Source organism: Neolamprologus multifasciatus, chromosome 7, assembly GCF_963576455.1.
Source record: "Neolamprologus multifasciatus chromosome 7, fNeoMul1.2, whole genome shotgun sequence".
NCBI lineage: Eukaryota > Metazoa > Chordata > Actinopteri > Cichliformes > Cichlidae > Neolamprologus > Neolamprologus multifasciatus.
Window position 1 is genome coordinate 50,273,914 of NC_140445.1, and position 12,382 is coordinate 50,286,295.

The 12,382-nt window shown below is 40.1% G+C and overlaps 1 protein-coding gene across 16 annotated transcripts in view; it reads right to left on the minus strand.

Annotated features, from left to right (window-relative positions):
- The window catches only part of nrcamb (neuronal cell adhesion molecule b), an 80,583-nt gene that overhangs the window by 4,358 nt on the left and 63,843 nt on the right, over window positions 1–12,382 (minus strand). For 9 of the 16 annotated variants that reach the window (XM_085169113.1, XM_085169112.1, XM_085169111.1 and 6 more), the window contains 16 exons: window positions 11,580–11,727; window positions 11,269–11,393; window positions 10,965–10,991; window positions 10,075–10,176; window positions 9,386–9,583; window positions 9,017–9,087; window positions 8,559–8,784; window positions 8,293–8,408; window positions 8,011–8,212; window positions 7,178–7,300; window positions 6,609–6,785; window positions 3,911–3,970; window positions 3,569–3,679; window positions 1,985–2,146; window positions 1,186–1,317; window positions 152–230 (listed from right to left, as the gene is read on the minus strand). In XM_085169113.1, coding sequence (XP_085025239.1) covers window positions 152–230; window positions 1,186–1,317; window positions 1,985–2,146; window positions 3,569–3,679; window positions 3,911–3,970; window positions 6,609–6,785; window positions 7,178–7,300; window positions 8,011–8,212; window positions 8,293–8,408; window positions 8,559–8,784; window positions 9,017–9,087; window positions 9,386–9,583; window positions 10,075–10,176; window positions 10,965–10,991; window positions 11,269–11,393; window positions 11,580–11,727 — 2,059 coding nt within the window. The remainder of the gene's footprint in view (window positions 1–151; window positions 231–1,185; window positions 1,318–1,984; window positions 2,147–3,568; window positions 3,680–3,910; window positions 3,971–6,608; window positions 6,786–7,177; window positions 7,301–8,010; window positions 8,213–8,292; window positions 8,409–8,558; window positions 8,785–9,016; window positions 9,088–9,385; window positions 9,584–10,074; window positions 10,177–10,964; window positions 10,992–11,268; window positions 11,394–11,579; window positions 11,728–12,382) is intronic. The other 7 variants (XM_085169116.1, XM_085169121.1, XM_085169118.1 and 4 more) reach the window with 4 other exon arrangements.

Genomic DNA, 12,382 nt, shown 5'->3' on the forward strand with positions numbered 1-12,382 from the left:
TTTTTATTAGTTTTAAGGGTTGAGAAGTAGGAGGGAGTGCAGAGCTCCAGCACAGAGTGTAGATTTAGGAAAGAAAGTGGGAACACGGGGCAAGTGGTTGATGGGTACAATCTGCTCTGGGGACTCCAAAGGCTGGGGCACTTTCTCTCACCTGTATTCCACAAAAGTACAGTCGTCATCTTTCATGGGCTGGAACTCAGGGTCTGTGTGGGCATCCTCCTTCTCTTTGACTGGTGAGATACAGGAAGCAATTTAGTCAAAATGGCTTTTAAAGAATTGTGAGAAACAACATGTTTCTTAAGCGATATGACGAAGACAGTTGTTCAACTTCACCTATGAAATTCAAAAACCCGAACTTAAATTTCGACAACTTCGAGCTCAGCTCTTTGTGTACCTGTAGACTGTTTCTCCCAGTCCAGATGCTTTTTTTTGTTTCTTTACTGGAAAGTCTGTTCTGACCAACACATTTTAATTTAAAATTTTGAGGGAGTTGACTGAATGGATTGTTGAATTGATATAGACAAAAGAGCTTGCTTGCATACTCCACAGTTCACGTCTGAATGTTCTCTGAGATGTTACACAAGAACTATGTGTTGACAGTCTGACACTTGGGAGTGAATTGATGCCTAAACCACTCCACCCATCTGACCCCTATATAAGAGCCAAATAAAAATGACAGGCATGCTCCTGGTTGTGCTCCTGATCTGATGCCCTACCTTTGGGCTGTGGACACTGTGCAGTCTTTTACTCAGAAACCTCAGTGTAGTCCCTGCTCTTAACAAGAGAGCAACATCACTGTGACATAGAAATTCATGTTTTCATGTTTCATGTGCAAATGGTCAGAACAGGACTTCTGCATCTAAAACACCAGGAACACTAGGAGAGGTGAATTGAAGGGGAAATGGGCCAAATAGAAATAAGGTATGGTTTTCATTCTTTATAATTGGACTCACAAAACCTGACTGTAATTTATGGGTTCATGTGTGAATCTGGCAACAGTGAATAAACCCTGTCAATACAAAAAAAACATTCTCCATTAATGTGAGATGTATACTTCTTTAATGAATGGTTTGATCCAAACTATGTAGCAGTTTGTAACTGTGCATTTTAAAAAGTTCTGCTCGAATAAAGTTGTTATTATAGAAACAACAGTCTTTTTGTTGTGGTGATTGTGCTATTACTCACCAGGGTACTTCCCTCCTTTATTTCTCTGGATGAAGCAGATAATGAGAAGGATCAGGATGAGCAGAGCAATTGCACACATGAGGCCAATGAACCATCCCTGAGTGGCGATGTCCACCTGTCTGCTTGCCACAGCTGTCCAGAGAAGGGGAGAAAGACTTAACATTTACACTTGCACTATTTTAACATCTCATCCCCAGTGGCGAGGGAAAACAGCAAAAATTATCCACAAACAAACATGGAAGATCAAGTCAGCGTTTGAGCAGATATCCTATCTGATATAATGTATTTTCAGGTGACGAGGGAATCAAGATTGCATATTATTATTATTGACAAAGACTTTAACGTTAGATGAGTTAGACAGTTCCTAACATCCTAGCTGTGACTTGAGCCCAAATTAGTAGTAGTACACAATCAAAGAAGTAACATGTACACACAATTACAGACACACACGCACACACGGACAGTGACATACAACCTACGTTAGCACGGGTGATATTAAGTCAAATATAATACTAAAAACAGACTGAAATTCTATATTAGAATATCCACTTCTAAAATTCCCAACAGTGCGACACTGACATTCATTATGCATTAACCAGAAAATCATGCTGTATGTTCTGTCCACATCACTACAGTACATGTCTGGCATATAGAACAACCACATCACATCTGTTAAATTCATGCTCGATTCTGTATAAATATACAAAAGCACAAACTACTCCATACGCGACACACGACAAAGTGTAAGGCCAGGCTCAGCCACACCGAGGTGGAGGCGACCATCCAGGAAGTGCCTCACCTGGGAGAGTAACCAATAGCTCCTTGGAGTGGTGGAATTCTTGGTCGTGGTGACCCAAAGCCACCAAACGGACCCTATAGCAAAGGCCCCCCTTTAAGCCTTTCAGCGTTATGTTCTGAGAGCCATTCACAAACTCTGTATTCCAGTCCTCTTCACTTTCACCTGCAGGAGTTATGTTCATCAAGAGAAGTATGTTTGAAGGAGCGAACACAACTTCAAAAAGGCCATGGAGATCATGACATTATGGGAACTAATTGTCTGAAAAGAGCATCTACTGGTATGGCATTATGCTGCAGGCAATCGTTAATATTCATGGAGTTCTAAAAAATCCATTAAGTCTATGAATGAATTATTATTGTGTCCCCGAAAGCTCAATGCACTGCAACTTCAGAAAAGATGCAAAGTGAGAAAAATCATTTCACCATTTTGATAATATGTGTGCTGTTTAGAAAATACTGAATTCAAAAAAAATAACTAAGCTGTAATGGGCTTTCTCATTTTTAAAACTTGCTACTTTTGGATTAGGTTGATATAAAAGTATATTTTCTGTTCTTGTTCCATTGCCATGAAAGGTGGTACATAGTGATAAATGTAACTGAAATACATAAAAAAGTGCTTTTCTAGCTTTACAATAAAAGTCATATTCTCCCATTAAAAAAGTGATTTTACTGATAAATACGACACTTTCAAAAAAGGTTAATACCAGAACAGTTGCCTCAGGCATTTTATATTGTAAGGTAAAGACCATACAATAATAGAGTGAATCCCATCAATCAGATGACTCTATGAGCACTTGGCGACAGTGGGAAGAAAAAAAGCCTTTTTAAAAGGAAAAGCCCTCTGATAGAAGGAGCAGTAGAGAGACTTATCATCTGCTTTCAGCTTTACATCAAAACTTTCAAATGTTCACAAATTGTTTTTGACTACCTTGAATTTACATTTAGGATTTAGTTAAAAATCATGTAGTAGCCTAAATAAGTAAAAGTACATTATCACAGAATTGGTGGCATAGTTGCAGACAAAAATGCCGTATACGTTATCAAACTGGTGGTGATCCTCTTTTGCGCTGAGCTTTTAGGGCCACTGCACGTACACAAATGGTAATGAGCTGAATGTGAGATGTGTTGTGACTGATGACCACAATAATTAGGCTTTTGATAGCAAAATTTTGCAAGATTATGATCTATTATTGTGATCTTCCCTAAGTGAATCTATTAAAATGGTAGGTGTGAGAGAGCCATACTACAGTGCTGTTCATCCTCACTGCAGGTGGATAAAAACAATGGAGAGCACTTCAGTCAAATTCAGCTGGCATAATAGGAAATGTTTGTGCTGCCTTTTATGACGTTTGTCTACATACGTTCCAGCCAGATTGCCAAGGGAACTGCACGCATTAACAGCACTGGGTAATTAGCAATCCAATCACAGAAAGCATTGTTTATCACATCCGGGTCTGCACTGGCCAGAGCCAGCATCAGCATGACTGCCAATATTTCTATTCACCTGCATAAGCCAATAATGAAGTAGGAGTCTCTTGCCACCTGTGCATGGAACTGAGAAAAATGTTGCTGTTTCTTTGCTTACTGTCATTTAGTCTGTATTGTGCACTAAAGTTTTTCTCCGGGCCCCAGTACTCCCAACTGATCAGGGCCCAGTCTTCCCCGATCATGGAGCTAATGTTTCCAAAAGGACTTGCTGAGCACACAAGAGAAAACACAACCATCAACATGAGTCTGTTGGTCAAAGGACAATCCAATAACTGTCAATCAAATATTTTGCTTTTGCTACAGTTAACATTAAGTGCACCAAGCTTCACCAAATCTAGTTTCTCACTGCTTTTATGCCAACAAAAACAGAGGACAAAAATAACTAATCATCACAAATCAACAGACACTGAGGTTACTAATATCACAGCAGAATCTGTACCCTTGTGGGGTGGACCATGTGGAGGTGACCGTGCAATAGGATGAAGGGATTGGGTGCTTCCTGTAAACAATATGAAGAGGGGTAGAGATGGAACCACACACACGTAAGACACACACAGAGACACACAGAGACACCACAGATGCTAAAGTCATTATACAGAGAACACAAAGTTCATTGGCATGCCATGCGAAGCCCCTGGCATGCAGCAGGAAAGCATCACCAGCGGCCACTGAGGAAGAAGTAAGAAGGGGGTCAAAATCACCAAAGGCACAGCGAGAAAAAAAGAAGAAAAAAAAGATGAAGAGCAGCTGAGCACTTTGAAAAGACTCATCTAGTTTTATCACATGGCATTAAAAAAGCACATGTCACAGAGCATCTTTATCTGTGCAGCTTTGAACTTTTCCCTGCTTTGAACTCCTCGGCCAAGCATTCTGGTTGGCCACAGAATTGGACAGAGGCGAAGGGAAACTGCTCAGAGGTGAGGAGCGCATGCTTATGGTTTGTTTTGCAGCTATAGCTGTATGTGTAAAACAATCATTTGTCTAGAAACACCACATTTCTGTCAACCTGTGATATCAGAGCCTGCAGAGAGAAACAGGACAAAGAGAAACAACCGGACAGGGATCATTATGAGAAGACAACCACCCACATCCCCAAACTGTGTCTTTCTTTTTTAGACATTTATGTGGTTGTGCTGTGTAACTTGAAAGTGTTTTATATATATAGTGAAAAGGTATTTGCATATTTGTTACACTGAAATGTTTTATGTCAAACAAAGTTTAGTATTAGACAAAGATAACCTAAGTAAATACAAAATGCAGTTTTAAAATGATGATTTCCTTTATTAAGGGAAAAAAGCTATCAAAACCTAACTTCCCTCAGTGAAAAAGTAATTACCGTTCTCTTGTTAAGTCATGAATGAACTGTGATTAACCACAAAATCAAGCTGAGCCACACCCAGTATTGATTACTGCCAGACCTGTTGAATCAAGAAATCATTTAAATGGAACCTGTGTGACACAGTGAAGTAAGCTAAAAGAACTCAAAAAGCAACACATCATGCCATGATCTAAAGAAACAGCTGTGGAAAACAGTTGTGAAACAAAGTCACTGACATCTATCAGTCTGGCAAGGGTTGCAAAGACATTTCTAAGGCTTTGAGAATGAACCACAAATGGAAAAAATCTGGAACACTGGTGAACCTTTCCAGGAGTGCCCGGCCTATCAAAATTACTCCAACAGTGCATCGATGACTCATCCAGGTAAATGGTAAATGGACTGATCCTTATATAGTGCTTTTCTACTCTCCCGGAGCCCTTAAAGCACTTTATACAGCATGCCACATTCACCCATTCACACAAGCACTTCCTTCTATGCTTTTAAGTGCTTACTAACTAACAATCACACTCATTCATTCTCCAATGGATGCATCGGAGAGCAACTTGGGGTCAGTATCTTGCCCAAGGATACTTGACATGCAGACTGGGCAAGCCAGGGATTGAACCACTAACATTCCGATCAGTAGATGACCTGCTCTTCCTCCCGAGCTACAGTCACCCCAAAAGGTTTGCATCCCATTAAATCTGGTGTAAAACTAACTTTCATAAAAAGAACATCATGGCAACACTCAAACATGGTGGTGGTAGTGTGATGGTTTAAGGCTACTTTGCTGCATCAGGACCTGGACGACTTGTCTACCAGAAAATCCTGAAGGAGAATTTCCAGCCATCAGCTCATGCCCTGAAGCTCAAGCATGCTTGGGTTATGCAGCAGGACAATAATCAGAAACACAACCTCTGAATGGCTAAAAACCACCTCAACCAAGGTTTTAGAGTGGCCTAGTCAAAGTTCGGACTTAAATCATATTAAGAGGCTTTGGCCTTACCTTAAATAGACTGATCACACTCAAAACCTTCTAGTGTGGATGAATTAAAACAATTCTTCAAGAAGAGTGGGCCAAAACATCCACACAATGTTGTGAAAGACTCATTGTCATTTATCACAAACGCTTGATTGCAGTTTTTGCTGCTAAAGATGGCACAGTCAGTTATCAGGTCTAGGAGGCAATAACTTTTTCACACATGGGTAGATGGGTCTGGATAACAAGAAACAACTTTTTCTAAATTGTTGTTGCCAGCTGATTTTCTGACAGCTAATCCATAAAGTCTGCAGTAACTGAATGATGAGCAGCTTCAAACTACACAACAGAATTAGAGGAATGTTTGACACCAAACAATTCAAACTGGCAAAGCATACACAGCAAAGCAGTGCAAGCTAAACGTGTTGCACAGTTCTGCTGCAGCACACCAGGACTCAGGTTTGCTTATCCACTTCACCAGAGAGGTCTCTGAGGCTGTATTTTGGGAGGGGCTTTCCTTAGATCACCAAAATGATTAGAAATTTTAAAAAGGCTAGGGGCAATTTAAGCAAATATTTACCAGACATTTACCGAATTTTCAAAGCAAGATAAACAAACAAATCTGGTAAATAACACGTACTGGAAAATGTTCTGATGGACAATTATACAAACCAAGCACATGCTCTGTAAATTATTTACACGCTTTCATGCTCTTACCTCAACAAATACAGAACAGAACATATATATTAATCTAATATTTATCCACATCTCCAGTGGGAGAAACATGAAATCTAGTTAGAGTTTTTTTTTCTCATATTTTTCTTGTATTTGATGACTTACCTTCCTCCCTGATGATGACAGCTTCCTGAGAAATGGCTGCACCTGCTCCAGCGCCTGTTTTCGCATTCAAATAAAACTTGTAGCGTATGCTGTACTTGAGGTTGGGCAAAGTGACAGAGGTCTCATTGGCAGCCAAGGCCAGCTCCTCCACTGGGCCCAGTTCATTGGAGTTATTTACTACAGGGGTGAGGGATGGGCGAGAAGAATAATGGGGTGGGGGTGGAAGTTGGGAAGCAGTGGGGTAAGTTGAATAGAGAGTTGGGTAGGAGGTAGGTGTAGATGGAGTGTCAGTGATGAAAAAGGTGGAAATGGAAGTATTTGGGGTGTAGGATTCAGAAATAGAAGGCAGGAATGACCAAAGTTGATTTGTTATTTGTGTTTTTTTTAATTTAGGCAAAAACAAAAATGCTCTTAGGCTACTCTAAGTATTGATTATCATTTCTGTCTTATGATCTGAACAGAATGACGGCACAAGACATGAAAAAGATTGACATACAAATCTACAAACTACATGAAGAAGATGACACTCACTAGGTAAAGATGCAAAATACTTAAGAAAAAAGCCTCACCTGGCTGATATTTGAGGGTATACCCGGTAATGTGCCCATTATGGTCATGAGGAGGACTCCATTCAAGGGTTAGAGAGTCCAGGTTTGAGTTAGTGACTATCAGCGAAGTAGGAGACCCCGGCACTGCAAAAAGACATATATAATGAAACCTTGCACAAGTTAATTAAAGAGCAGCTAAAGATAGGATGTTTTAAATAAATAGCTGAAGAGACAGTGTGTGTGTGTGTGTTCATTGAGGATTTCTGGGTTTTACTTTATGCAGAGTGCCCAGTGTTAATACTCAAAGTCTGCCTCCAGTCAATGTGGCTTTCTTATTTATATTTCATTCAGATATTTGACCTTCAGTGTGCAATAAAGCTTGTGCAGCACTTAAAGGGAAAAATTTCTCCTACTTACAAAAATTGCTTTGTGTCATTACAATTAGACTGGATGTGAGTAATAGGCGACTGGGAAATTTAAAGCCTCTAGTGCAAAAAACACTGAGCAAATGCTTGTATATTCACAGATTAAAATAAACAAAAACCTTTCAAACTCAGACCGAAGAGAATCGTTGATAACTGAATAACTTAAATAGCCAAACTTCTGATTGTATGATTTAGAGCATAGATCAGTTACAGATGGAAAGTCATCATTTTTTATTTGCTAACCAGTTATGTGACACTGTTTTACATAGATAAAACAAAGCTGTCATTCAAGTGGAGCTAATTTGCTACCTGTTCCTGTTCCAGTTATGATAATGAAGACTGAAACTATACTCTGGGTCATTTTAGTCTACTCTCATATGAAAAAAAAAAGACACACAGACACAAAGGGTGTCCCTTCCAATCTCTTACCTCCCTCGGGTGTCTTAAACTGCTGGGTTACACTCCGGGGGCCCTCTCCTTTTCCATTATAGACCCTTACATTGAACAAGTACAGACTGAAGGGGTGGAGGCCAGGCAGCATGCCCTGGGTATGATTCCCACTAAATACAAGAATGTCCTGCTCCATGTGATCAGGATTGTGCTTGTAGTGGTGTTTTCTCCAGTAAGACACCTGAAAGCGTGTAGATATAAATGACGTATATAGTACAACTGGTGGAAATGGTGCACATGTTACATTATCTTATACGGTACCTTATATCCTTTGATATTTCCGCGTATTAAATGAGCGGGCACGGGATCCCAGAACACCTCTACCAGGGTGCTGTTTCGCACCACAGCGTGCACATTTTCTGGAGCTGCTACGGGCACTGTATAGTAGATGGGGAACACAGCATTACAACAGCAAAATACAGAAAAAAGGAACATACTGAGAATATGTTATAGGTTACACACACCAGCTGCATCACCCGCAGGCTCTTGAGCATAATCTTTTTTTTTAAATAGACAGTCTTACTCACAGTCCTCTCCTGAGTAGCCGTGGGCAATAGCAGGGTCAGGTCCAGCTCCGTGTTCGTTTACAGCCTGAACCTTAATCTCATATGGAACAAACGTGGGCGTTCCAGACACAACAAACTTGGAATTGTTGGACACGGTCACTCTATTCCATTCGCTTTCTACCTTCTTCTGCCTCCACATCACTCTGTAGTGAAGCCCGGGACCATTAGACTGGAGGTTTGTCAGTGGCTGCAGAGGAGAAAGCTTTAATGTAACTTATTCTCCATTGGAAAGCTTCTGTAGACAACATGTAACAGTACAGGAAGCTGAAAATATAGTTTTGTTGAATGACAATAAAGTGAACAAACCCCCATAAAGAAAGCTCATAAGACCACACAATTACAAAGTCAAGCTCTGCAGTATGAGAAGACTTTAATAAATGCCTGAGGATTAAAAGGATCAGCCTTATGCTGCTTATTACCTTCCAGGAGATTACAAGATTGTTATGTTCAGTTCCAAATCCCTGTACACCTGTTGGGTTTTCATCTGGAGCTGAAAAATATATCATTAAGGACACAATTAACACTTATTGGATGGAAAATCTTTCTTAGATCTCTACTTATAATCTGGTCTGATTTACTTTTACAGACTTTAGTGTATGTATGCATACTGAATCTTACAGTACTTCATTGTCTTTACTTTGATACACAACAGCTTTGATATGGCATCTGTTAGCCTAATGCATTATTTAATGCATTAGGCTAAGAAATGGATATATGGAGAATTACTTTATACAGGAAACTGCACCAAGAAGAGCAGAAATCACACAGTCAGTCAGCTGATTCTGTACCTGCAGGTTCTGTCTTGTACATCCTGGAGGGGCGGCTGGGATTACTGAAGCCCACCGCGTTGAGAGCCAGAACTCTAAAGGTGTAGTGAACATGGGGCGACAGTTTAAGGTGGGCTGTTGTCTTGGTTCCAGGGACCTCGGTAAGATTATGCCAGTGACCCCGATGGTGCAGTGAGTCTTCATATTGGATCAGAATTTCTGTATTTAAAAAAAAGACATCACACCTTAAATAGTGTGTGACAGTATATTTCCATAAGTGGAATTAAAGCCCTCGGGGTGTTTTTTTAGGATACTTTAATTCAAAAAGCCTAGCTTAACAAAAAAAAAATCCACTTTCGGCAGCACTTTGAGGATTCAAGAAAATAGCGGATTTAGCCCGGTTTTTCAAAAAATGATGAGGGTTTTCATCACCCTGAGGATACTAATTGACAGTAGAGAAGTAAATTTTCCAGAAAAGTTTGGAAAAGTCTTTAAGTGCATTTCTTTTCTTTTCTTTTTTTGCCAAAAGGCAGATTTTAGACTTTGGTATTGGTTACTACTGGGTGTAGCCAATTTTAAAGATTTTGTTTGCACAAAAACATTTAGAGCAATATAGACCAACAATCTAATAATAAGGTGTACGTTCACATAAAACCCACACAGAGAGCAAGCCAAACAACACACACACACACACACACAAATAAACATACTCTGAACAGGGCTGTTATGTTCATCCCCAGGGGTCCAAGTGAGCTGAACACTCCTCTTTTTCTGGTCTGTCAGTTCCAGGTCTGTCGGGGGGTCGGGTCGCTCTGGGAGAAATACAGCACAAGCAGCAGCATCAACCTGTGTGCTTGGGATTATATTCATAGTGGCTTCATTCTACAGAAGATGAAGGGTTCATGCTATGAACAAGATGGAGCAAAAACAAAAAATGAAGGACGTGTCGGCCATGTTTCTGTGATACTGAAACCATAATAGATGCTAATTTGTTGATTTAACCAAGCACACCTTTGAGTTTCTCCTTTATTTCTGTACATCTTCTACTAGACTGTGTTATCTGGGCTGTGATAAACATGCAGACATTGCATCATGCATATGAAAATCCCACTACATAATCATTCCGCATGAAATCGAGTCTCAGGCTCACACAGAGGTTAAATTGATGCTCATGTTTTGGAATTAGGTGATAAAGTGAAATGCACGCCTTGAATAAATAAGTGATGAGAGCAACGTGTATTTGGAAATATCCCAAGTGGTGCAACGGGGAGATGTCTGCTTTACAAATAATGTTTGCATTCGACTGTGAAGAGACATTTTTTTTGGCTTGAGTAAATGTTTCCACCAGTGGTTTAAAGCATTCAAACATTATACATATTTGGCAAAACATTAAAAAAAATATATCTAAGCAATTTTATAAAAAATAAACTCTCAGAGACAAAAATAAATAAATGCTGGAACATTAAAAATGAATTTAAAAAAGCCCACACACATACACAATAATGCTTTGTGATTTTCAGGTCAACGCATGCTGCATTTCACAAACACAAGCGCACGTCTGCAGAGCACATCTGGGTGCTCGTGTGTGCTGCAGGTTTACCGTAGACAACAGCTGGTGTTGTGGCCTCTGTCAGGTAGGAGGGCAGGAGTGAAATAGGGAGTTTTAAAGGTCAGTCATTCAGAAGGAAACAAAGAAAATAATCTGGCTTTTTTAGAATGAAGCACACGGATATTTGTGCCACTGACTAAATCTGCTCTCGGCATTTAACCTTGAAGCGATGAAAGCTAATACGGTGGGTAAGTTATTGGACAGGTTACCTTTTCTAAGAGGAGCTGAGACAGAGAGACGTTATGAGTGTGTTTTATACCTGAGCAGTTTTGTAACTGTGCACACCATTACATACCCACAACGGTGAGCTTAGCGGTGGCTGAATCATGGTCCAGAGTGGTGTTCATGATGCAGGTGTACACTCCTGCATCGTCCTCTGTAACATCAGTGATGGTGAGGCTGTCCGAGTCCACGATCAGTCTGCAAAAACATTCAGCAGATCACTATGAACTGAATGTATGTGTTTTTCCTTCTTTTACAACATTCAGTACACAAAAGATCCTGCATATATCCATAACAGTACACAAATACCAGACAAAGACCTGATTTTTTTTTTAACAGCAGGCTTCAAAAAAGAAGACATCTACGGATATAAAAAGCTCTGACCTCTCATCGTCAGGCAGCTCTCCGTCATCTTTGAGCCAGGTCATCGTGGGAATGAGCGAAGGGTCATGTTTTACCGTGCACTCAAACACCACAGATCGGCCCCTCTGGACTTCTTTGTATTCTGGCTGCTTCAGGATTCGGGTTGGCTCTGTTGGGGAAGAATAAAGTGGTCCAGGTGCTGTGAAACTGCCACGTGTTTGCTCCAAGCTAGGTTCTTATTTAGTAGCTGACAGATTCAAAATGCAAGTGTTGAAACTGAAGTTTGCCATGGATTCATTTTGTGCAAGTCACCTCAGTGATTAATCAAGGTTTGCTGACTGGTACATGATGACTGTCCGTGGCTCAAAATAGAACAGATTTACATTAAAGAAACAGAAAAACAGTTAAATATACAAGCAGTTAAAAATAAATAAATAAATAATTTAATACACTTAACCCTTTATCGACCATGAGCCCATCGGCGGGCCCATTTTACAGGTAAATATAAAGGGTTGGTCAATAAAGGGTAGGCTACACTCACTGGCCACTTTTTTAAGTACACCTGTTCAACTGCTTGTTGACGCAAATATCTATTAGCCAATCGCATTACAGCAACGCTTTGCATTTCGACATGTAGGTATGATGAACTGAGCATCAGAATTGGTGAAGAAAGGTGATTAAAGTGACTTTGAACATAACATGGTTGTTGCTACTGGATGGGCTACACTGAGTGTTTTAACCTATTGAGATTTTAGCATACAGCCACCTCAGATTCACAGAAATTGGCGCAAAGAAAAAAAAAAAAGAAAGGAAAATTCCTTCTT